This window comes from Equus caballus, chromosome 22, assembly GCF_041296265.1.
Source record: "Equus caballus isolate H_3958 breed thoroughbred chromosome 22, TB-T2T, whole genome shotgun sequence".
NCBI lineage: Eukaryota > Metazoa > Chordata > Mammalia > Perissodactyla > Equidae > Equus > Equus caballus.
Window position 1 is genome coordinate 30,055,364 of NC_091705.1, and position 26,256 is coordinate 30,081,619.

Below are 26,256 nucleotides of genomic sequence, written 5' to 3' on the forward strand. Positions count from 1 at the left end.
GATCTTTTCTTTAGGGCATCTGTGTGCTGAATTTTTCCCCTAGGAAAAATTGTGTTTCTGTCTTATATACTAACAGTTTTTGTTTTACTGAATTTTGCTTTACTGATTATGCAATTCATAAAGTTTCCTAACTGATAATGACTTCAGTCTCCCCGCCACCCCCTCCCCCACTGGCCCCAGGCAACCAGTGATCTGCTTTCTGTTTCTGATTTCATTTGGAAGTATCCTTTTGTTTAATCAACCTAAAGTTGATTATCTCCTCTTTTTGCCCTGAATTCCATTCTGCATGGTAGTAATGTGTTCGCCTCCGCTTTCTTTGTGTTTGCTGTTATATTTGCGACTTCCTTTATTTTTAGTCTCTGTTATTTTGTTGGGATGTCTCTGTTGTAAGCAGCACGATTGAATTTTTTTTCTTTTTTTTTTCGGCAACCAAATCTTTCCTGCTTTATAGGGGAGGAGACATTATTTTGTTTATTATTAGCGTAGATGTTTGGGTTTTGGTCAACTTGTTTCATGTTTTGTGGCGTTTATGTTTCTGTGTTATTTCTTTAGTTTTGTGACTTTGATGAATACTGTGTTTGTTTGCTTTTATCTTTTCCATTGTTACGGAAGATGTAAATCTCTATTTCAATTTCTCAGGTAGTTACCTTTAAAATTTTCAAAAATCTTGTTTAATTTCCTCCGCCAGACAGGTGGAAGCCCAGAGTGGGATTTGCTCCTGTCCTGTGTAACACAGTGCTGAGGGAGAGAAGCAAGATGCAGCATCTTTAGGAGAAAATTAAGAGCCAGGCAGACAGGCATGGGGGTGGGGGTGTTAAGAGACAGCAGAGTGGGACCAGGGAAACCAGACAGAAGGTTCAAAGTGGGCAGGTGGGAGCCGGAGGAATTTCCCCTTTCATAGGCAACTTGTTTTCTCTACCTGAATATTGATAGGAATGGATTTGATTCTTGGTTATATTTGAGTGAAGATCTCTTGTCACTACTTATGCCTGAAACACCAATTGTGCCCCAAATCAACCAGCCTAGAATTGAGTCTCAACTCTTATTAGCTAAGTGATCTTGAGCAAATCTTATGAGTTCTCCGCTGAATATGAGTTGATAATAGCACCTAAGTCCTGGGGTTGTTGTGGGGATTAACTGGGGTGAGACATGTAACGTCTTGGCATGGTGCCTCACACTTGGAAAATATTCAATAAATGTTAGAGGTTATTGTGATGTCTGTGAAGCCATTTTAATGTTTGTCTATGCAGCTCCTGCCCGGAGGGCCGGGAATATTTTTATCTATTACTTGCCTGGAGTTATGAAATAATTGGGCTATTTAAAACAATTGAGGAGAGATAAGTGGAAAAGGAAGTGAGATGAGAGAGACAGGGTTGGGGGAGCAACAGGAATCCAAGAAGCAGAGTTCAGGGCGTCTGGGGAGAGAGGGGCACTGGGATGAGAGTAGCTACCTTGGAGAGTTCCTGGGCGGCCAGGCTCTGCAGGGCAGAAGGGAGGTCAGGTTCCTGGGTCTGCAGGGAAGCTGCAGAGGGAGGTGCTGGAAGAATTCTAGAAGCAAAATTAGTGAACAGGGACCTGGCACAGCTGGGGTCTGATGTGTTCATGAATGGAGTGGGGAAGCTCCAGGGTTGTGTTGCTGGACCACCGTACCCTTTGCTTTGAGTCCCTGAGGTAAAGCTCTGTGTTGAGCGTGGGGATGGGGAAGCAAGATACCTGTAGTGGGCGGAGCTTGACAGAAGGGGAGGGAAAGAGCCAGGGAGAGGGAGATAGGGAAGTGTACACAGGCACAGTCTTTGCAGCTTTGTGGAGAAACCTTACAGACCCACGTCTTCTTCACATTAGATGAGTTCAATGCAATTCTCCCTCCCTTTGAGGAAATCTAGTACATGAATGCTGGCTCATACATTAGGAAGTGATTCCTTCCCACAACCGCATGTCTCAGAAAGAGGATTAACTGTATCTTACTTTGTACATAGGCTTCTCTGTACATAGGTTTCTTTCTGTTTTATTTATTTGTTTATTATTAAGACTTTACTTTTTTTTGAAGAACATTTATAGGTTCACAGCAAAATTGAGGAAAGGTACAGAAATTTCCCATACCCCCCCTGGCCCCAAACACATGTAGCCTCCCCCATTATCAATATCCCCCACCAGAGCAGTACATTTGTTACCATTGATGAACCTCCATTGACACATCATAATCACCTGAAGTCCGCAGTTTACACTAAGTTTCACTTTTGGTGTTAGACGTTCTGTGGGTTTGGACAAATGTATAATGACATGTGTCCATCATTATGGTATCATTCAGGATATCAGAGTATTTCCAGTGCTTTCAAAATCCTCTGTGCTTTACCTACTCATTCCTCGTCCCTTTCCAATTCCTGGCGACTGCTGATCTTTTCACTGTCTCCATAGGTTTTGCCTTTTCCAGAATAGCATTATAGTTGGAATCGTACAGTATGTAGCCTTTTCTCATTGGCTTCTTTCACTTAGTAATATGCACTTAAAGTTCTTCCATGCCTTTTCATGGCTTGATAGCTCATTCCTTTTAAACACTGAATAATATTCCATTGTTTGTGTGTACTACAGTTTACCCATTCACCTACTGAAGGACATCTTGGTCACTTCCCAGTTTTGGTGATTGTGAATAAAGCTACTATAAACATCATGGGCAGATTTTTGTGTGGACATAGGTTTTCAGCTCCTTTGGGTAAATACCAAGGAGCATGATTTCTGGATTGTGTGGTAAGAGTGTGTGTAGTTTTGTAAGAAACCACCAAAAGTGGCTGTACCATTTTGCATTCCTACCAGCAATGGCTAAGAGTTGACTATACTTATGTGGGTCTATTTCTGGGCTCTCCATTCTGTTCCATTGATCTGTTTGTCTGTTCTGTCACCAATATCACACTGTCTTGATTGCTGTAGCTTTATGATAAGTCTTGAAATCAGGTGGCGTCAGTCCTCCAGCTTTGTTCTTCTCCTCCAATATTGTGTTGGCTATTCTGGGTCTTTTGCCTCTCCATGTAAACTTTAGAATCATTTTGTCAATATTCATAAAATAATTTGCCAAGATTTTGATCGGGATTGCATCAAATCTGAAGAACTGACATCTTTTTTTCACCCTTGTCTGCTATCTTTTGGGTTTATTTTTATTTATTTTTTATTGCGGTAACATTGGTTTATAAGGAACTGACACCTTGACAATATTGAGTCTTCCTATCCATGAGCATAGAATATCTCTCCATTTATTTAATTTTTCTTGGATTTCATCCATCTGAGTTTTGTAGTTTTCCTCTTATAGGTCTTGTACATATTTTGTTGATTCTCTCAACAAATATTTGTTAAGCTCTTATTTTAGGCGGTGGATATCCAGATAAGAAGACAGACAAGATTTACCTTCTCATGCACTTATATTCTAAAGGGTCTGCAAACACTTTTCCTGCACACACCCTAATACTATATATAAATTACCCATGTGCAGAGGCACCTGGGTAGCTGATGCAAGTCTTTGTCAACTCCTCCTGCCCAGCACAGCCGCAAGTCCTGGGCTGAGAGGTCCTGGAAAGGAGAAGATTATAGCTACATGCCTGGTGTGCCCTTGGCCATCTTGTTCCAGTGGTGCTGAGGGTGTCAGAGATGCTAAGAGAGAAACTGGCCTCTTCGTATAAGCCAAGGGGTGAAGATTCTCTCTGAGATGGAAAAGTCTGTGGTCCAGCCTGGGGACATTGTTGTCCAGAGGAAGAAGCGTAGACTAGCCCAAGAGAGGATGCTTCGGCCAGTTCCGAGGCTTGAGTGGAGGCCAGGCAGGCTTTGTTTACTCCTGCAGTCATTAGATATTGACCTATGTCACATAACAATATCACAGTAGCTACAAAGTTTGTGGTTCCTACTCCCCTCCACCTTCAGAGCGTATGGTCTAGTGAAGACAGGGACAAATGCCTGCACAACTACATTATAGTGTTGGGTGTTCTTGTGGAGGGAACAGAAAGTGCATGAGAAGGGCACCTCACACAGCCTGGGGGCACCGGTGGAGGCTTCACAGAGGCAGTGACATTTAAGCTGAGACCTGGAGGCTAAGTAAGAATTAAGTGGGTGAAATGAAGGCAGAGTAGGACAGGCAGAGGGAACAGCACATGGGAAGGTTCAGAGATGCAAGAGAGAGGGTGGTGCATGGGTAGTCCTGAAAGGGTCCCTGGTGGTTGGGGGTATGATGCCAGGAGAGGTGGGCAGAGGCCAGATCATGTAGGGCCCAGAAGGGGCCAAGTGGCCAGTAGCCTGCCCCTTCCTTCCCCATCCATTAAGTAAGGATTGAGCACCTCCTGTGTACTGGGTACTGTTCTAGGCACTGTGGGTACGGTAACGAATGGGACAGATGCTATACTGACCTCACAGAACTCCCAGGCTGCCAGGGGAACAGGTTCTCAGCAGGATGCTCAAGCCAGTTTGGGGCCTCTTCCTCTTCTTCTTTTTAAGCTGAGATATCATTCACAGACCACAAAATTCACCCTTTTAAAGTGTGCAGTTTGTGGTCTTTATATGTTTACAAAGTTGTGCAACCATTACCACTATCTAATTCTAGAAAATTTTCATCACCCTGAAAGGAAACCCTGTACCCATTAACAGTCACACCTCAGTCCCCAGCCCCCTCAGCCTCTGGCAACCACTAATCTTCTATCTTTATGGATTTGCCTATTCTGGACACTTCTTAGAAATGGAATCATACACTGTGTGTCCTTTTATGTCTGGCTTCTTTCACTTAGCATGATGTTTTGAAGGTTCTTCCATGTTGTAGCATGTATCAGCACTTCATTCCTTTTTATGGCAGTATAATATTCCACTGTATGAATACACCACATTTTATTTATCCATTCACCTGTGGATGGACATTTGGGTTGTTTCTGCTTTGGGGCTGTTATAAATAATGCTACTATAAACATGTGTGTACGAGTTTTTGTGTGGACGTACATGTTCATTCGTCTTCGGTATATACCTAGGAGTGGAATCACTGGGTCATTTGGTAACTCTGTATTTACTATCTGAGGAACTGCCAGACTGTTTTCCATGGAAGCTGCACCCTTTTACATTCCTACCAGCAGTGTACGAGGGCTCCAGTATCTCCACATCCTCGCCAGTACTTGTTATTGTCTGACCCTTCCTCTTCTCGAATGGGCCCTGGAGGGAGGCTGCCTGGCAAAGAGTAAGGCCTGGCTTCTGGGGCCTGGACCTGGGGATGAGGCTTTGAGCGAAGCCCAGGTCTTCCTTGCCCACCCTCCACCACGGCTGAGTCATCGCCCGGGATCCTAGGGTGAAGTACCTGGCAGTGGGACAGGCTGCACCAGCCACTGCAGAAGCCACCATTAGACTTGACTGAATCTCCACCTTCAACCCCAGGCAACTGGGCTCACATGGAAGTGCTATTTCTGGCCATTTCTTCTCCAGGAAGAAGCAGTGGTGGGTGGAAAGGTTGAAATTGCTCAGTGGAGTGACTTTGGAATCAGTGCATTGAGGCCCTGGGCCAACCTTGACTCGAGAGGAGAGCAAAGAGGCTGATTTCTGAGAGTGCTGGCTCTTCTGGCATTGTCAAAGCAGAGGGCTGGGCTCCCTGCAGGCCTGACAGCACCCTGAGGAGTGGGGAGAGGAATCCTGGGCCAGAGGTGCTGCTTTGACCAGGCTGCAGGTGCGGGACCCTGTGAGACTCTGGCCAGAGCAGACCTGGGATCTGAGGAAGGGGAGGAAATGGGGTCAGCGTGGGCAGGATTTTCCATGGAGGAGGTGCAGCCCAGTGGGTGGGGGGCAGCAGCTGGAGGCAGGCCGCCAGGTGCTTGGAATCGGGGAGTGGGGCGGCGTCTGCCTAGCATGGAGATGTGGCCGGAAGACACACAAAGGAAGTGGTGGAGCTCAGACTCCAGACTCAGCCCCAGAGCCGCCACTCAGTCACTCTGGGGCCTCGGTCCTCATCTGCAAACCACACTAACAAGAGGTTGTCGCAATGACTGTTAGCTATCGTTGTTTTTATTATCATGGGATGTTCTAGAACACTGAACTATCCGCAGTAGTCTTGACCTTCCTTCTCGCTTTTTGCTGTCTCTATGGCTCTCTTCATGCTAACATCTGTGTCCATCCCATGCTTCTCTCTGCAGCCGATGTTCCCTTCCCTGGGTCCTTGTTTGGCACAATTTTGGCAAAGTGGTTAAGTGTTCAGCTTAGGTTGGAGGCGACCAGGCCTGGATTAAAACCCCAGCTCTGCCTTTCCCAGGCACGTGCCCTTGGGCAAGTCATTTCCCCTGTTCAAGCCTCAGCTTCAGTTTTCCCATCTGTAAATTGGGGCAATAATAGCAGGCAGTTAATTGATAACAGCAGGTCATTAGTCCTCATCACTGGATTAGGGGACTACTGAATTTGATGACACAAAGTGCTTAACACAATGCCTGGTCCACAGTTGGTGCCAGATTGTAGAAAGAAACCAAAGTTTGGGCAGAAGGAGTGAGCACTGGGATCCTGAGCAGGAGGGCAGTGATGGATGTCCCGTGTCCCCTGGGAGTGGGCCGGAGGACTCCCATGGTCACTGCCAGGCCTGGCTGCATTGCCACTGGAGGCTCACAGAGGGGTATTTGCTGCTTCATTTCTGTACAGAATCCATCCTTGTTGCTTTCCAGTCCTGAGTCATACTCCTGTGGTGTGTCTGTGGGACTATGCACATGTCCCCAGAAGGAGCACATGTCCCCACAATCCTGTGGTCCCAGGAACAAGCAGCTCTGTGGGCCCCCAGAGCATTCTCCTCTTCCTCCTCCCTTCCTTCCTTTGTTCATTCACACAATAGATATTTCTTTTATTTTTATTTTTCAATAAAATTTGTTTATATTCAAAGTGTATAACATGATGTTTTGATATATATAAATATGTGTATATATATTGAAATGATTAGTACAGTCAAGCTAATTAGCATATCCATCTCTTCACGTGTTACTGTTTTTTGGAGATGTTGGTCAAAGGGTGTGCAGTTGCCCTTATGTAGGATGAATAAGTCTAGAGATCTAATGTACAGTGTGGTGACTCGAGTTAATAATAATCCTGTACTGAGTACTAGAAATGTGTTAAGAGAGTAGATTTCAGGTGCTATGGCTGCAATAGATATTTCTCGAGCCCCTGCCATGAACCAGGCTCCATTGACTAGGGACACCAGTCATTGAGACTCCCTGCCCTCATGGAGCCCGAAAAACTAAACAAATAACTATATAATTAATATATACTAACTAATCACTCTGGAATTACAGACGGCAATAAGCGCCACTGGGAAGCAGAAATGCAGAACTGCAGGAATGCGGGGTCATGTAGGAGAGAATAACTCGGGCAACTTGATTGAGATTGGGGTGGTCAGGGTGGGCCTCTCAGAGGAGGTGACATTTCAGCTGGAATCTGAAGGATGAAGAGGAGTTTGCTGGCCCAAGAGTAGGAAGAAAGAGGGCTCCAGGTGCAGGAAATTGGGATGCAAAGGTCTTGAGAAGCTCAGTTTTCGTTTTGTTTTGTTTTAGGAAATGAAAGAAGCCAGTGTGACTGAATTGGTAAGGGATTCTGGGAGGCGGTGGCATGGTGGGGTGAAGTGGGGGTGGGGAGGGGCAGAGACTAGCTCATGCAGTGCCTTGGAGGCAGTGGGAGGATGAGGCCTCATTGCTGGATGCTGGGCAGGAAAGGAGCAAGATGCCAAAGGAGGAGGGCTTGGTGAGTGGGTATCCCATGAATGTGACTGTGCAAATCACGTGGCCAGGTGGCAGCAGCTCAGCCCCAGGGTGCCCCCGGGCAGATGTAGATTGCCCAAAGTCCACCTCTGGTGGGCAGACACCTCTGTCTTGCTGTCCCTGTTTCCCCAGGGCAGAAGCAGGGACCACACCTGTGGTTGCACATCACTGACCAGCTGGAGATCAGGCAGTCTGCCCTGTGGGGCAGCGTGGGTCACAGCAAAGAAGGCATAAGCTTGTCAGTGGTGAGTTCTCCCTGCAAAGGCAGCCACCACCAGCTTCCTGCCAACATGGGCTCGTTCAGCCTCACTCGCTACAGCTGGAGATGGAGGGGACCAGATGGCCCAGCTTGGCCCAGATTCCAGCCAGATTGCCAGGGAGGTGTGGGCGGAGCGACAGGGTTGGTGCTGGAGTGGGAATGTAGGAGAGGAGGGCGGGAGCCACCTCTTTGCCATCTCAGTGGGGCCTTGCCGGTATGGGGGGTGGTGGGGACATCGACTGCAGCCTCACTGTGGTCCTTGAACCAGCAGATGCTCACAGTTCCCCAGAGAGAGACCTCTGTCTTGTATAACCAGGTCCAGGGCTCTTAAGAGATGCAAGATGTCGATGGTTGTATCGCCTGCACCCAGCTCAGGGCGGGACCAGACAGGAGCTCAGTGGTTATTTTTATTTTTATTTTTAAAATAAGTGATAGTAGGAGCTCTCAGGTATTGTCTTACTTAATCCTCTCAGCAACCCCACAAAAGAGGCGCTGCTGTGATCCCCATTTTACAGATGAGGACACCAAGGCACAGAGAGGAGGAATAACTTGCCTAAAGCCACAGCTAAACAAATGTGTGCGAATAGGCGGGTCACTCTGAGAAGCTGTTGGGCAAGCCTAGGAGTTGGGGCTTTGGGGGCAAGGAGCAGACCTGAGTGTGGGCAACCAGGAGAAGTGGTGGACACGCCTGGCTGGAGTAGGGAGCGTGCCCCTTTTTCTTTGTGCTCCCTGAGCCCCAGTCAATCTCTTAGACCTGCTCCCCTAAGCCAGCTTCCTCCATTGTGCAAGGGGCTCAGAGAGCAAGAGATAACCTTGGAGAGGAAAGGAGACAAGACTGCTGGGTACTGCTGATCAGGCTGCACACTGCACAACTCCAGGGCAAGCCATTCACATAGACTATGATGAGAACAGTGCCTCCTGGAATTGTGCAAGACGGCAGCCCTGTAGGCGGGACCTTGAAGACCAGGGTCTGCAAACCTTTTCTGTATAGGGCCAGATAGTAAATATTTTCGGCTGTGCAGGCCATACAGTCTTTGCTGTGACTACTCAGCTCTGCTGTTGTAGGGTGAAATCAGTCATAGGCAATATGTAAATGAGTGAAGGTGATGTTTCCAATGTAACTTAATTACAGAAACAGGCTGTCTGCCAGATTTCACCTGTGGGCCATAGTTTGCTGACCCCAGTGAAGGTCACAAAAGGATTGTGAACTTCATTCTAAGAGCAATGTGGAGCCATGAGAGGGTTTTAATTAGGGAGTGAGAGGAGGCGAATTTACATTTACCGTGGCCCTGAAGGATCTGACGGTGGCCCCCAGAGCTGCGATGTTTCTTCTGTCCTGTTTGTGGGTCCCCAAGCCCTCTGTCTGCAAGAAGGGGCTGGGCCTGGGCCCTGAGGGCCTCTGATGCTTACAGAGGCAGAGGTCACTGCTGTCCGCTCTCCCATCACCCTCCTCCCACGCCAGCTCTCAGCCAGGTTCACTCACTCAGCAGGGCTCCGGCCGTGCTGGTCCCCGTTCCTGGCCTCGGCGGCCGAGTGCAGTGGCCCTGTGGTCCACAGCCGGGCTGTGACAGCTGAGGGTCCCATCTCCTGCACTTGGTAGTGTGTGACTGTGAACTGCGCTTCCCTGACCTTCCGTCTCCTCTCCTCCATGAGGGGAGTAATCCAGACGTGAGCCCATGAAAGGAAGTGGTTCTGCACTGACCTGGGCACATAGGAAGGGCCCAGTAAGAAGACACTGTTGGTGTAACAATCATTTTTCTCGCCAAACCCCAGAGGCAGGCAAGCCTGGCTGTGCACTGGGTCTTGGGCTGTGTCCAGAGCCAGGCTCCCAGCTAGAGGAGAAGCAGAACCTCCCAGGGGGCCTTGGCTCCTGAATATTAAGGACTCCTTAGAGATGGGGATGATTTGTCCCACCTCTGGGGCTGAAAATAACTGCCCGCCATTGGAGTAATTACATGTTCTGAGCTCCCACACAGCACGGAGAACACCCCAATAATTACTGCACACAAACACTGCTTTTGGCAGCTGATGCTTAATTTCTGCCTCACAGAGTGTCTCCTGGACATGAAACCTGGTCCACCACCCACCCCCATGAGATTTGAACCCTCGCCTCTTGTAAGCAGAACCTTCCGGAGACCCATGCTGCCCTGGGGCATAATGGCAACTTCTACTCTCCCAAAGGCCATCTGCCAGGGCCGGGCATCCCCACTGGCCCTTGGACAGGCTGGGCCTCAGTGACCAGTGGCTCCACCATCATCCCCTCACACGGCCCTGAGGCTGAGACCAGCTCCCAGGTCACCCGCGGCTCTGCAGGAAGGCCCTCCAGGCGGTACTGCACACTGCAGACACGAGCCCTCTGGGGTCAGCATCAGAGGGTGGTTGGCTTTGCTCAGAGATGGAGAGGCTGTGTCCTTGCACAGAGCTGTGGGCTGTTGATTAGGTGAAGGTCCTGGAAGGGTTTTTGAGGACTTACTGTGTGCTAGGTCTTAGGGAAAGAGTAGTAAGTGTCAGGTCACGGTCTTGCCCTCTTGGGGCTTACTGTCCAGTGGGCAGACAGATCTGGAGCTCATAGTTACCCAAATAGTTATGTAATTATAGTTGCAATAAGGCTATAAATGAGATGTATAGGAGCTGTGGGTGTACATAACCCGGAGCATGCCCTCTTCTGGGGAGTTTGAACTGAGACCCAAAGGATGAGGAGTGAGGCAGGTGTGTGTGTGTGTGTGTGTGTGTTTTAGAGATGGATGTAAGGATAGATGGATGTATGGATGGGTGGAGGTATGGGTGGATGGTGGATGAATGATGGATGGATGGATGGGTGGATGTATGGATGGATGGTGGATGAATGATGGATGGATGGATGCATGCAGGCGTGGATGATGGTGGATACATGGATGATGGATGGATGCATGGGTGGATCCACTGATGGATGGTTGAGTCTTTCAGGTAATGGGAACAGGCTCTGGAAAAGCTCAGAGGCCAGAGGAAGTGTGGTGCCTCTGTAGCTGACCAAAGACCATTGCGGAAGGTGTTTGGAGTTTAAGTAATGAGACTGGGGAGGCAGGCAGGTGGGATCACTGTGTACAGCTGGGCAAGTTGTGCACTATACTGCTTCAGGGGTGCCAGTCTTATGGACCACGGTGTGAATGGTGCCCCTGGAATTGTACAAGATGGGGGCCTGTAGGCAGGGGGCACCTCATGCAGACCTTGCCTCCATAGTAAGGGTTTTGGGCTTTGTTCCCAGACCAGTGGGCAGCCATGGAAAGGTTTTAGCAGTTGGTGATGGGGCTAATTTCCATCTCTAATGCTCTGAAGCAGCGCTGTCCCGTAGAACTTTCTGTGAAGATGGAAATGTTCTATTTCTGCATTTTCTAATATGGCAGCCACATGTGGCTGTTGAGCACTTGAAATGTGGCCAGAGCGACTGAGGAAGTGAATTTTGAATTTTTATGAATTTAAATTTAAAAAGCCCTAGTAGCCAGCTGTGGCTAGTGGTTCCATATGGACAGGGCAGCTCCAGAGGATCTGACCGTATCCAGTACAAACTCCTGTCACTCCTAATCCCCAGCAGCAATGAGTGCGTCTTGAGAAAGTCTACTGGAGATGTCACCTCTTGCTCGGAGGCCGGGTGGAGGCCTCAACCTCCCCTTCACAGGAGCCTCTGTTCACGCTCGGGCCAAGGGTGCCACTGGAGCTGTGGGACTGGGAGTTGGGCATGATGAGGATGGAGCCGAGGGGCCTTCCCTGTCCCCACTGCCCCTGGCTCCCCTGGGGTTGCTGACTGGGTCTTCGTCCTGTGGAACAGGTGGCCTTCTTCCCGCCCTTCACAGCCCAGTCCTAGTTTGTTCCCCAACAGCAGAGGCAAATTGATGAGGAAGCCACCTTGGCCCTGCCCCAGTGCATAGGTGGTGGGTGGTGTGGAGATGGTGTCCCAGTGGACATTAGGGAATGTGGACTTTGGGTCATGTTTCGGGAGGAGCCCAACTTGGTGGGGTGGGAGGGGCACACAGGGGCTGGGGCTGGTCTGCTCCTCCCACTCGCAGACCTGGGCCTCCATCCCTGGCTTTATCAGCACCCTGAGGACCTCACACACGAGCCAGCTTATATGTCCAAGTTCATCCACTAGCCCCGCCGACAGCCACCCCTTGGTTACCCCTTCAGCCTAGAGGCACACTCGCCCATTGGCTGCCCGGTCCACCCTTGGGAAGCTGGATCCAGGGAAGAGGCCTGTGCAGGCCTTGCAAGCAGGCTCGGAGCCACTGGACAGGGCAGGGAAGGAGGGGCCAGAAGCGGAAGCATGGGCTCTGCTGGACTCATCCCATTGGCACCCTGGACTCCTCACTTCATAGGAGAGATGGAGCTGGAGGCTGGCCAGAGATGGGCCTCCTAAGCTCAGGGGCCAGGGCAGGGGTCCCAGCTGCCAAGACCAGGAAGGGGCCTGCAGGGCTTGTGGGCTAGGCATTTGATGTTGGTCTCACCCTACCCAGACTCTGAGCCACATGAGGGCAGAGCCTGGTGTCTCTTGCTCATTGGTGTATCCCTGCATCTTTCCCCATGCTGGCAGGGACCTGGGGGAGAGTGGGTCTTGCCTGGGCCCCCCACATACCTGCACACCCCGTGTGTGATAGGACACTCACTCCTGTCCCCTCTGTTGCAGTACGCTACTTCCTGAAGAATAAGGTCAGCCCTGATTTGTGCAATGAGGATGGACTCACAGCCCTGCACCAGGTAAGGCTTGGCTTACTGGGGTCCCCGTTCCCTGCTCCCCACCTGGACAGGTGCCCCATCCCCCTGCATTTTCCTGCCCAGAACCCTCAGGGAGGAGGCGGGAAGGGGAGCTGCAGCTGCCCCATCTGAAAGGCTCTTGTCTGCTTTGGAGATGTATGTGTCTGTTACAAACACCCACAGAGCCCCTGTGCACACGCGCGTGGCGCACACCCAGCCTCCGAGGACAGGGAGCCTCTGTCCACTGCATCCTGACTGCCAGCAAAGGCTTGATAAACAAAGCAAGTTTGTTTGGAGCTTGACAGTTTATGAAGCCCATTCGTTCACACCCGCCAAGGCATCCATCCACCCCAGCGACAAGGGTGATTGATGGGGATCATGTGACCTGCCTAAGGTCGCACAGCCATGAACTATGGCCATGAACTATGGGCCGCACATCTTTTCCAGGGCAGTGTGATGGTCCCAGCCCTCGTGGCTGGAGAGGGGCTGCTGGCTGTCATCTTTCTCTTGGATGCTGCAACAGCCTCCTAACTGGTCCCCAGCATTCTGTTGGCCCTGCCTGCCATGACTCATTCTCCTTGCAGTGGCCACAGGGATGCTCCAGTCAAACCTCTAGTGGCGGTACTCAAAGTACTCTGGGGTCTTTCCATAAGGCCCCTCGAGGCCTGGCCCCTGCTGAGCCCTCCATGCTTCCTGGTTCTTCAGGTGCACAGTTTTCAATTCCTTGTACACACTGTGTCCCCACCACACTTCCCCCTGCACCTGGGTACATCCACTGGAGCCCCAGTTGACAGCCAGAGCCTGGGAGCTGTGCTGGGACATTCTTACCCTTTTCTCTTGAGCACCCCCTTTGTTAGGCATTTAAGCCGTTAGCATGATCATTTGATGTTGTCCCTCCTGCCCGGACCTGAGCCACGCCAGAGCACAGCCCATGTCTCTTGCTCATTGGGGTATCCCAGCATCATTCTCCATTCTGGCATACAGTAGGTGCTTAATATGTGCATGCTGATTTAATGAATGAACACACTGAAGCCTCCTTATGCCCTAGCCCGAGTTTCTGAGCAGGTGGACTTGAATGCAGCCTGGCGGGTGGGAGGACAGCTGCCAGAACCCTGGGCTGGTGCGAGCCCCTCCATCTCCCCGTGAGGGCAGGAAGGGTGGACAGAGGCTGGCCTCTGCCCTGCCCATAAGGCTGAGAGGCAAGTCTCCACCCTCAGCCCGCAGCCCAGTAGCACCTTGTGTGTCCTCTTGGCTTCTCCTCTTGTCCCGTAGGGCTTCAGGTGTCCACAAATTCTAGCTGTGTGATCTTGGATGAGTTAATCAAACTCTCTGTGCCTCGCTTTCCTCATCTGTAAAAGAGGAATAACAAGTACCCATCTCCTTGCATTGTTGGGAGGATTAGACAAATACACATTAAAAATGCTTCAAGCATCACTTAATGCGGATAAATGTTAGGTATTAGTATTATTAAAATTTGTCACATGTTCACTTCTCTGCAAAGCTACTTCCCTTATGTGAAGTGTGGGTTGATCCTCACAACAACCCTCTGAAATATTATTATCCCCACAGACACCCCTGCGCCCAGCCCCCATCCCAGCCCTTGCTCGGGTGGGGTCTCTCAGGTGCGGGCTGGTCCAGCCCAGGGATACCCCTCTTGCAAAACTGCAATTCTGGGTACACAATCCCCTCCTCCTTCAACTTGGGGCTCCCCACAACCCATCCTCATGTTTTCTGCAGCCCCTAAGTGTGGGATCTCTGGCCCTCCTGTCCCCTGACCTCAGGGGCTGGGCTGCTCCTCCTCCTATGGACGGGGCTCGCCAGACCCATCTCCCGGCGACGGCCTGGGGCCCCTCCCCTGTCCTCGCTGCCTCACTCCGGCGCCTTTGGCGCCCTCTGCCGGCCATGCCGTGTCCCTGCATGGTTCTCCTGACACCCGCGGCAGCCTTGCCTGAGAGGCTGGGGTCTCCCGGGCCCCGCCTGTCCTGTCCGGAGAGAGACCCTCAGACCCAGCCAGCCCCACACCCGCTGGCGCAGAAAGAGAACCTGGGTCTCGCACCATCTGTGCAAACGGCTGCTCCTTCCCACGTGTCCTTCAGGCGCCGAGCCCTGGCTCTGCTGGAGTGGGGTGGGGGCTAGGGTGCCGCCCCTTCCCAGTCCCGCACCCCGCTGAGACCATGGGCTCCCGCAAGCGCCCTGCTCCTTCTGCTGACATCCAGCCACTTCTCCCCATGCCCACAGTCACTTGTGTAGCCCAGGCCACCGTCATCTCTTAATTGGGTGATTTCAACATAGCTTCTCACCGTCCCCTCCCAAAAAAGCGGCACACATGCAGTCTGTTCGCCACATGCAAGCAGAACAGGGAGTAAAGAGCGAGCAAGTGTGATATTGCTGCTGCTCTGACTATAACCTCAGCGTCCCCGCTGCCCTGAGGGTCGAGCCCTTCCGTGCATGGGCGGTGCTGAGTACAGGGCCCCGACTGCCTCTCCATCCCGCACCCTGGAAAGTGGCTCCCTGTCTTCTTCCTCCTCTGTCCTCGCCTCTCCCGGTTCATGGCCCTGGCTTCAGCCCCCTCTGTCCCCTTGGAATCTTTCACTCTGTCCCCGGAGTTTGGGGGCTCCACTGGCTGCGGGAGCCCTGCCAACCTCTCTGGGGGGCTAGGCTACTTGGGGCTTCCCCAAGAACTGAGCTCCTGGGTCAGAAATACCTAAGTCAGAGGTTTCAAACCATCATCTAGGGCCACATGTTGGAGGCCACCGCTGGGAAAGGGGACCTCTCCCAACTCCCTCACCCTCACCGACACACATCCCTGCTCCAAACCGAGCAGCCCTGCTTGGATTTATTAGTTATCTAAGTTAGAGTTTTCCATACAATTTTGTTTGAAGAAAGCCTTCTGGAATTAAAAAGAAAATGTCTTAAAGCCTCATTCAAAATTTCATCCCGTTCTACCAATATTTGCAAACATTTTATAGCTGACTTTATTTTTATATTATCTTTATATTTTTGTCTTGTCTATTATTTACTTACTCCAAAGAAACAGGCTCAGAAAGGTTAAGTGGCTTGCCCGAGATCACACAGCATGTAAGTCATGGAGTTGGGTTCAAACTCAGGCAGTTCAGCCCCACTGTCCTTTTCGTGGTCTCTCAAGGGGAACCTGGTGTGTCCCCACCGGGGCCTGGGGCCCTGCCTGGAGCTGACCCTGCCTGTGTCCCTCTCTCGCAGTGCTGCATCGACAACTTTGAGGAAATTGTTAAGCTGCTCCTTTCCCACGGTGCCAATGTGAACGCCAAGGACAATGAGCTGTGGACGCCCCTGCATGCCGCGGCCACCTGCGGCCACATCAACCTGGTGAAGATCCTCGTTCAGTAGTACGTGCCCTTCTCTCACCCGAGAACAGTCTCTGCTCCACCTCTTGATTTTTCCCAAGTTTCTTTTTTTTCTTTCTCTCTGTGTCTGTTTCTCTTTCATTCTTGGTCTCTCCTTGTCTTTTGCACTCCATGTCTCTCTTTATTCTCTCTCTCTCTTCATTCTCTTTTTGTCCCTAAATATGACTGTGGTCAAATACACGTGACGTACAATTTACCATCCTTGCATTACAGGAATAAATCCCATCTGGTCATGGTGGATGATCCTTTTAATATACTGCTGAATTTGGTTTGCTAGTATTTTGTTGAGGATTTTTGCATCCGTGTTCATAAGGAATATTGAGCTGTAGTTTCCTTTTCTTGTGTCTTTGTCTGGCTTTGTATCAGGGTATCATTCTCTTTTTTTAAAATCTCTTTTTCTCTCTCTGTCTCCATGAGTCCATGAATCTCTATATTCATCTCCTCCACTCTCTTTATGTATTGTTGCCTTTTAAAAAAAATTGTATTGAGGTCATATTGGCTTTTAATATTGTTGCCATTTTTGTTTTCCTTGCTATCAAAAAAAAAAAAAAGCAAAAACAAGCCTACTTTCTTGGCTCTGCCTCCCAAATCTTGTCCACATGCTTTTCTTTGGGTAGAACCTTTTTGGGGGCACCATGGATCAATATCTTCCCAGGAGTGAGGCCATTTCTCTCTATATGGCTCTGACTGTTTTTTCCATCCTGAAATTCTTTCTAATCTGCTCAGGGGCTATAAATACACAGAAAAGGCAACATTCAATTTCAGGTGTACTCTTAAATTCCTCTAAGAATTGGTAGGCACTTTAGGTGGGCAAGGCCCCGAGCTGAGCACTAGGCATTCAGGGATGCAAAAGTCCTGAGGAACCAGGCAGAAAATCAGGTGATTTTAGGACATAGACGAGACAGAGTGCTTCTGGTGGGTTTGGGTCCCGGGAGGCCAAGGAGAGTGTCTGAGTGCAAGGAGTCAGGAAGAGTGGCCGAGAGCAGGTGACATTTTGCAGAGATCTTGGCAGAGCAATAGAAGTCCATCGGGTGACTGCTGGGGCCAAAGGGTGGATGGAGATGATGGGACTGCTACCCTGGCTCAGAGAGGTGGATTAGCTTGCCCAAGGGCACACAGGAGCTCGGAGAGGTCACAGTAGAGGGCTGTTAGGTCCAAGGACTAACTGGTGGCCCATGCCCGCACCTCTGATGAGAACCTGGGTGTGGCTAAGTCTGCCAAGAGCATGAAGTGGCGATGGTCCAGTTAGTGATGGTGTGAGAGGAAAAGAGAGTGGTACCAGCCTAGTGCAGTGGATCCCTAACACAGATCTGTACCAGAATCACTGGTGCATGGGTTTAAAATACCGGATCCTGAACCCCACCCTCCAAGAGACTGTTTCGGGAGGTCTGGAGTGGAGCCCAGGAAGCTGCGTTTTATTTCAGTGGTTCACGGGTAATCCTGCTGCAGGGCATCCCAGGACCGCGCTCGGGAACCGCTGGCCCAAAAGGCAAATTCCTCCCAGGAGCCCCAAGGCTCTGTCCTGCCCCTGTCCTTTCGGCCCTTTGGGCAGGGACTTGGAGAAGGAGGTGGGGGATAACCAAGGATGTTTCTACATGTGGACACAGACTGAAATAGAACGTGGAGAAGTGAAAAGAGCTGGCACACCAGAAACCTGGCTTTGAGTCTTGATCCTCACACATCCTAGCTGTGTGACATTGGGCAAGTGACTGAACCTGTCTGAGTCTTTGCTTCCCCTTGAGTGGGATCAGGCCAACAATAATGACCCAAGAGGACTATTATGAGGATAAGTAAGATGATGTGTGTAAAGAGCTTACATCAAGCCTGGCTCTAAGCAGATGCCTCGTAAGTGGTGCTGCTGCCGTTAATGTTGTTTTTGTGATCGTCACCAAGGAGGACTTTGACATCTGTCCTGCTGGTTCACCAGAACAGGAAGCTGGGGGAGATCTGCTGGGACAGCTCTCCTGGGGCCCCTGGGATCCTGAAGCCACTGTCCTTGCTGGGATGTCCTGTGGTGGGGTTGTGGTGCTGGGGTGCACAGGGGGGTTGTGAGGGAGAGGCTGGAGGGCAGGGGCAGTCAGACCCACCCTGGCCACACCTCCCTGGCCCTCACCCCGGCGCTTTCTCTGCAGTGGGGCCGACTTGCTCGCCGTCAACTCTGATGGGAACATGCCGTATGATCTCTGTGAAGATGAGCCCACCCTGGATGTCATCGAGACGTGCATGGCATACCAGGGTAAGGGCAGGACGACATCCCATGAAGTGGGCTCAGCGCCGAGGTGTGGTCTCTTAAGCAGTACAGGTGAACCAGTTAGCTGGCCCTGCGCCTGCCTGCCTCATGCTCAGTGCTCAGAATCAGGATGGGTCCTCATTATTGTTTTCCGTGTGATTAACAAGATGAGGCCACGGAAGGACCCTGGGAAACGTGTGGTGCAGAAGGGAGGTATTGTTCTCATCCGTGTCACCCACACACGCGGGCAGCCTCAGCTGGCCTCCTCTCCTCTTTGTCAGCTGTGACAATTCGATTCAATAAACAGTCACAATAAAGATATATTCCCATTTGGGAAAATAATCAGAAGTCAAGAACATTTGCGGCTGCCTGCTCTGTGCCAGGCACCACGCTGACTACCAGGGGCCCAAATAAACAAGATGTGGGCTTTTCTCAGCTCACAAATGGGCTTCAGAGAGGAAACAAATGTAGCAATCAGAGAGACCTGCCCGCCCCCACCACCCCACAGACCTGCTTCTGAAGCGTGTGCTCAGGAAGACATCTCAAACCCAGACCGTCGGCTGCAGCCCGAGCTCCTGCCGGGTCCTGCCCTTGGGTTTTCTCCCAGGTCACTGCAGTAGCCGCCGATTCGGTCTCTCCGTTTCCGGACACCCAGGCTTTTTCTAATTCATCTTCCACAGAGGTTCTTAACCATTTCTGTGCCAATCTCGTGAATCTATAGACCCCTTCTCACAATAATGTTTTTAAACGCAGTTATCAAAATCATAGGATTATAAAGGAAACCAATTATATTAAAATACAGCTACCAAAATATTTTTAAATGTGTTATATAGAAACTTTTAAATTCATGAAACAGTTAGACAACATGATATGAAAATACCTGTAGTTTCTGTTGGTGATAAAGACACAGGCATTGCTAATTCGACTGTGAATTTTGCCTCTATTCTAATGGAAGGAAATGCTGCATTTCATTGAAAGCTTAGAGAAAATAAACGTGATTCTTTTCTCTCCTTTCAAGTTTACAGAGCTCTCCTGAATTCTATACACGAATACTTGATCTGATGGACCTTTCTCAGAGCATGTTACTCTCTTCTTAAATACCATTAGTAGCTGCCATTAACACAGACTTTTTGGCCAGAGATTCAGGTTTTAAGTGTCTTTTTGGGTCCCTCCACCTCAGCTGACTCCACTCTGCATTTGAAAGTTATATGTTCATTAATTCAGTGATTTCTGTAGCAAAAACTCATTGAGTCTGTGCCTGGTGCTACAGACACAGCTGTGGATGAGACGAAGGAAGATGAAGGAAACAGATAGAGACCCTGGTCAGATAGGGCACTCAGGGGAGGCCAGCTGGGGAGGTGATCCTAAAGATAGGGTGGTCAGGGGAGGTGATCCTAAATATGGGATGGTCAGGGGAGGTGATCCTAAAGGTGGGGTGGTCAGGGAAGGCCAGCGGGGGAGGTGATCCAGGCCAGACCAAAAGGATGAGAAGGAGCCAGCAATCTGAGCAGTTAGAGGCAGGTAGGTGGATGGTAGGGATTTCCAGGTAGGAGAACAGCATACATACCATAACTGATGTTGTACAGGGCCTGCTGGGTGTCAGGCAGGAATGGCCCTTGTTCTCTGAGCCAGTGCAGGGTGCTTGTGTTCCTACGGCTCGGGAATAATGATCTATGGGCGTGTCTGTTTACCGCCTTGACTAGCGGACGCTGGGGAGCGGGAGCCTTGCCTCCCCCATCTGCCTCCTTTCCCCTCTTGGGGCCTGGGCCTGGGAGTGCTGAATAAATCCCCCCTTCCCCACTGCAGGCATCACCCAAGAGAAAATCAACGAGATGCGGGCGGCTCCTGAGCAGCAGATGATTGCGGACATCCACTGTATGATTGCAGCAGGCCAGGACCTTGACTGGATAGATGCCCAGGGTGCCACACTGGTAAAGAGATGGGCTGCACTGGTTTGGGCTAGGGGGTCAGGACCAGAACCAAGACCATCTAGGGCTGAAGTGGGTCAGCACCTGAGAGAGGCAAAACCTATACAGCTGGGGCCTGTCCGTGGCTTTGGACCCCCTCCAGCCCCCTTAGGGGCCAGGGTTGCCCCTGGAACATGAAGGGGTAGCAGAGCGGGGCTGAGCTGCTTTAAGAGTCTGGCCGCTCAGCTGGGGCTGGGAGTTAGGAGCCCTGGGGGGAAGCTTGGCTCTGTTGTCCACCTGCTCTATCTCCAATTTCCTCCTTTACCTCAAGCTCCGGGTGTCCATCTTGAGCTCATTATTTCCCTCTCTTCCAGTGATGTCCCCCGCTTAAGGACTGGTGTCACCATTCATCCACTCACCCATGCTGTCTTGCTTTGCACCTTCCTTTCCTCTGCCTCCGTGTATCCTCTCCCACTTCCCTGCCTGGCCTCATCAGCAATCCCCATATTGCTGCAACAGCCTCTCCTCTGGGTTCCCTGACTTCAGAGTCCAGACACCCCCAGTCATCCATCCATCCATTGTCCATCTATCCATCCAGTCAAAACCCACCTCCTCTGTGCCATGTGTTTTTCTAGACCCTGGAGATATAGAACAATGGAACCTTCTTCTCTCTCAAATCTGCCTGGTTAGCTCCACTCACCCTTTCAGCTCAAGGGTCAGTGATGTGGGAAACCTTGACCTCTCTCCATAGGTTATCAGAGCACAATGCAGCCAAACATTGGGGAGAGTCTGCTTCTGCAGCCTCTAAACTGAAAATGAGAGCGTGGCCTTGGAAGCCCAAGGCCCCCCCCCCCACACCGCTTGCTGATGGCTGGACCCTGCCCTAGGCTTGGGGTCCATGCCGGTCATGAGCCCTCAGAGGTCTCAGAATCCTGAGCTCCCCAGGTAGGGCTCAGAGGTACCAAGTTTTCCTGTAGTTCCTCAGGCCTGACCTCTTGGCTCAGGTGTGGTAACTGGGCTTCTCCCACCTGGTTCCTGAGCAACACCCTCTGCCTCATGTCTTTTTCTATTACCTGGGTCCCTCCTCAGATCACCTGCTCCTCCCAGCGCTCAAGGATGAAGTCAGGTAGTAGGATTGGATGCCGCAGTATGAACTCAAGGCCAGGCTGAACCAGAGCATTGCCCACCCTGCCTGGGGCTCCTTTGGGTCTGTGGCTGGGCCCTCCAAACACACAGATCTTCTCCTCTTGGGCTCGGCTGGCCTCAGGGTGGCCACACCCACATGGGCCGGGCATGTACCAGGTCTCAGGTCTTCCCAGTAAAGTGGGGATACTAACAGAACCTTCCTCACTGGGTTGCTGGAGGGACCAAATGAGATTCTGCGTGGAGGTGCTTAGCACAGAGTCTGTAAACTCTCAGTTGATGTTAGTGATTAATATCATCATTACCATTAACAATAGCACTCTCCCAGTCATGCCTTTTTATTCCCAGCCAAGTATTAGACCCCACAGTTTTGTAATGTCTGGCTGGCCAGCCAGGTGCACTCTCTACAAGTGGCAAGCATCAGACATTTATAAATCAAATAATTATACTAATTTTCATGGATACCTGTACGAGATCATACCCTGGGTTTATTCTGCAAATTAAAAAATAAGGGAAAACCTCCATTTGCTAGAACCTTACAGCAACCTTACCCCAGGAGGTGGCAGCGTCTGGCCATCTGGGCTGAGTTCTGAAGGGCCACTTCCTGGGGCCATGCCTTCTCTGTCCCACTGGCTGGGGCACTACTGCCCCAGATCTCAGTCCCCTGGAGCCCTCTGGTTTTCTCTGGTTTCCTCCCAGCTGGGCTTCTGCTGGCTTCCTTGGGCTCTCATCTCTATCTCCCACCTTAGCTTGGCAGTGGGTTTCTCTTTGCCTCATCTACTTCTTGCTCCTTCGTCTGGTCCCATGGTGCACCTTGTCATCATTTACTGCTCTCTGAGAATATTAACCACTTACTGAGTGTTCCTCATGTGCTAAGTATTTTATATATTTTCTGGGAGATCAAGCAAGTGGGACAACTAATGTCTGCAAAGTGGCACCCATCAGTGGGGGTCTTGTATGGTGCCAGGTAGAAGAGTTGGGGGCTCAACATGAGGCTTTCCCTTATTGGATGTATTGGTTATCTATTGCTGTATAACAAACTACCCCCAAACTTAGCATCTTAAAATAACAATAAATATTTGTTATCTCACAAAGTTTTTGTGGGTCAAGGAATTGGGAACAGTTTAACTGGGTGCTCTGGCTTAGGGTCTTTCATAAGGTTGCAGTCAAGATGTCAGCACAGGACTGTAGTCATCTGAAGACTTGACTGTGGCTGGAAGTTCCACTTTCAAGATGGCGCGCTCACATGGCTGGCAAGTTAGTGCTGGCTGTTGGCAGGAGACTTCAGTTTCTCACCTCCTTAGAACCTCTCCTTCAGGCTGCTTAAGGGTCCTCACTACATGGTGGCTGCTTCCCCCTGGAGTGATTGATCCAAGAGACCATAAGGTAGAAGCAGCAATGCCCTTTATGGCCTCATCTCAGAAATGGCACACTACCATTTCACAATAGCCTCTTTGTTAGAAAAGAGTCACTTGTTCTGGCCCACATTCAAGAGGAAAGGAATTAAGCTCCATCTTTTAAAGGGAAGCATGTTAAAGAACTTGTAGACGTATTTTAAAACCACCATATTGGACCTTTGAGACCCCTTCTATAGGGCTCGGTGCATAGTAGGGACTCAGTAAATGCTGTTGTTTTAACCAGAGGGGCTCCAAGACCAACCACAGGGAGAAGAGCTCTCCTCCCTGCCTTACCTTCTAGGTTCATATTGCACACTTAATAATCCTCTGCGATGTGGCTGGTGTTTTTGCCTCATTCTGTTCCATTCTACTAGCCCCAAGAATGATCTGAGACTTGGGTTGGGGTCAGAGAGGGCTATCCCCCACTCCAAATGAGGGGGGCTACCCCCCTCCAAATGTAGGACCATCTCCAATAGGGGATGCTCACTTCTTTCCTCTCCTTCAGCTGCACATAGCTGGAGCCAATGGATACCTACGGGCAGCTGAGCTCCTCCTGGACCATGGAGTGCGCGTGGATGTGAAGGACTGGGATGGCTGGGAGCCCCTGCATGCAGCTGCCTTCTGGGGACAGGTAGTTGTCACCCATAGGGCTGTGAAGGAGGCCAGCACAGGGTCAACCTGCTGTTCTTTGGGCCAGTAGTTGATTCGAAAGAATGCGAGACCCACTTAAGCTGTTGACTACAGCTAGCATGGGGAATATGAAAAGGCCTAGGGAGTTTGCAAAAGTGTTTGACAAGTGGTGTCCTAACAAGATAATAATCAAATCTGCAAAATTAGAAAATTCCCAGTGTTTCTGCTTTGTGTAGTTGCTCCATTTGTTTCCCAGATATAAAACTCTGATTGCAGCTTTTGCAGTCCCTCCTTAGATACTTGACAGCTCTAGAGTTACAAGTGACTCCTTCTTCTGTCTCTTGACCTGGCCCAGTCATGCTGGAGGAGGTGTCAAGCCCATTGCATTTGCCAGGATTCCTGGCTCTAGGGTCCAGAGCCTTCCCTGGAAATCAACTTTGCCCCATAATTCTTTGGGTCACATCCTAGGAGGCCTTGGGCATTCTCTCCACGTCCTAGGCTTTCTGAGTCCTGAGCAGGGGGAACGTGGTTTTCTTCCTGTGTTTCAGATGCAGATGGCAGAGCTATTGGTGTCCCATGGGGCCAGTCTTAGTGCTAGGACATCCATGGATGAGATGCCAATAGGTAAGTCCAACACAACACTTGGTACACACATAAGCACTCACCAACTTTTTGGTGGGTACAGGGATAAATTAATGAATATACAGGATAGATGGTGGATTGGTGTGTGGATGGGTGGATGGATGAATGAATAGATTAATGGATGATAGACTAAAAGACAGATGAATGGATGGACAAATGGATAGTTGGATACATGTGTGGATAAGTGGATGAAAATATGGATGTATGTGTGGAAATATGGATGGATGGATGAATAAGTGGATGAGTGGGTAGAGGATGAATCTGTGGATGGATGGCTGGCTCAGTGAATAGGTTGATAGATGTATGAAGGGATTAGGTGGATTGAGTGGGTGGGGATATATGATTTCAGCATCTTTGCATAATTTCTTGTTGGGCTACATGGGGTACCTGCTTGTTTCTCTCCATACTTCTCGTATCAGTGGAGAGCTGATGACTCTTCTTGGAAACTATCAAAAGTGTATGAATCCTTTGGTCGTAGCTGGGAACCTTAGGAGTTGTGATTGTGCATGGAACCTGGGCTTCCTGTTTGTATTCTCCTCTAAGCATTGGGTTGTAGCCCAGGAAATAAGGCTGGCATTGTCTTCTCCCCTCCCTGCATGCCCCCAAAAGGTTCTGGGTGTTTTCAGTGGGTTGGGGTGGCAGCTCCCGTGCACTGCTGCCACAGTGGACTCCTCTGCCCCTTCAGACCTGTGTGAAGAGGAGGAGTTCAAGGTCCTGCTGCTGGAGCTAAAGCACAAGCATGACGTGATCATGAAGTCACAGCTGAGGCACAAGTCATCCTTGAGTCGGAGGACGTCCAGTGCAGGCAGCCGTGGGTGAGTCACAGGGAGGGCTGCCAGGGGTCCCATGCATGCTCCTGCCTGGGGTGCCCGGGCACAGCCCTCCAGCACCCCCTCTCTCCCCTCAGGAAGGTGGTGCGTCGAGCCAGCCTGTCGGACAGGACCAACCTGTACAGGAAGGAATATGAGGGCGAGGCCATACTGTGGCAGCAGCGGAGTGCATCTGAAGACCAGCGGACCTCGACATACAATGGGGACATCAGGGAGACCAGGACAGACCAGGAGAATAAGGACCCAGTGAGTGGCCTCACGCTCTACCCCAGTGTCAGCCACTGCCTTGCAAAGAGGACAGGGCCCCAGCCTGGTCTTGCCTCAGAGGGGCGTTAGCTGGGCAGTGCCCTTAAACCAGCTGGATCCCATCTGATGGTGGTGGCTCCTGTAGCTAATGAGGCGAGCCTAGGGTGTGTTTGAGTCAGAGCCAAGAGCTTTGGCACACAGTAGGGTCTCCTAATCCACAGAGAGCAAGTGGCTGCCATGTGCCTGCTTGTGCTCCAGCAGATCTAGACCTGGGCTTCCCAGGAGGGAGGCTCACTCCGGGAGCTAAGGGTACTCAGACTTTCTTGGGGAAAATATAACAATATGTTGAGAATTGTGTTTACCAGAACACATCTGGTTGGAAGAAAGCTTTTGAAAACCTGAGTCGGGTGCTGGTAGGACCTCTAAGAAGTCTGCTCCAGCAGGAGCCAGGGGTCTGGGCATTAAACTGCTTTCCTGAGGGGATGTTGCATTAATTTCCTAGGACTAATTACTGCAAGCTTGGTGGCTTAACATGTCAGAGATTTATTCTCTCATACTTCCAGAGGCCAGAGGTCTGAAAATCAAGGTGTCACCAGGGTTGCTTCCTTCTGGGGGCTGTGAAGGGGAGTCTGTTCCATGACGCTCTTCCGGTTTCTGGTCGCCCAGGCCTTCCTTGGCTTTTGCTAGCATGACTCCATTCTCTGCCTCTGACTTCCCATGGCCTTCTTCCTGGGTGTCTGTGTCTGTTTTCTCATCTTAGAAAGACAACAATCATTGGGTTAGGACCCACTCCAATCCAGTATGACCTCATCTTAATTTAACCAATTACACCTGCAGAGACCCTGCTTCCAAATAAGGTTACATTCAGAGATGTGGAGTGGACATGAATTTGGTGGGGGACACTATTTGACCCACTCAGGTCCAGGCATGGCTGCTGTCTTGCTGAGTGGGGCAAGCAAGTTTGGGGCCATTGCAGAATTGGTGGGGACAAGAAGGGAGAGGCTGACCATACCCGCCGTGGTCTGCCTTTTTGGTTCTTCCATCACACAATGAGCAGCTGGAAACGTTTCTAGAGAGCATTGCTTTGGAGGGATGCAAAGGGATTATCTGCCCAGCGTGCCCGCATGG

The 26,256-nt window shown here is 50.5% G+C and overlaps 1 protein-coding gene across 5 annotated transcripts in view; it reads left to right on the forward strand.

The window, feature by feature from the left end:
* The window catches only part of PPP1R16B (protein phosphatase 1 regulatory subunit 16B), a 99,194-nt gene that overhangs the window by 64,185 nt on the left and 8,753 nt on the right, over window positions 1-26,256 (forward strand). For 3 of the 5 annotated variants that reach the window (XM_023626559.2, XM_023626558.2, XM_023626557.2), the window contains exons 3-10: window positions 12,653-12,723; window positions 15,940-16,085; window positions 18,236-18,339; window positions 20,140-20,264; window positions 23,286-23,411; window positions 23,959-24,034; window positions 24,738-24,867; window positions 24,960-25,128. In XM_023626559.2, the coding sequence (XP_023482327.1) occupies window positions 12,653-12,723; window positions 15,940-16,085; window positions 18,236-18,339; window positions 20,140-20,264; window positions 23,286-23,411; window positions 23,959-24,034; window positions 24,738-24,867; window positions 24,960-25,128 (947 nt within the window). The remainder of the gene's footprint in view (window positions 1-12,652; window positions 12,724-15,939; window positions 16,086-18,235; window positions 18,340-20,139; window positions 20,265-23,285; window positions 23,412-23,958; window positions 24,035-24,737; window positions 24,868-24,959; window positions 25,129-26,256) is intronic. The other 2 variants (XM_070247578.1, XM_023626560.2) reach the window with 1 other exon arrangement.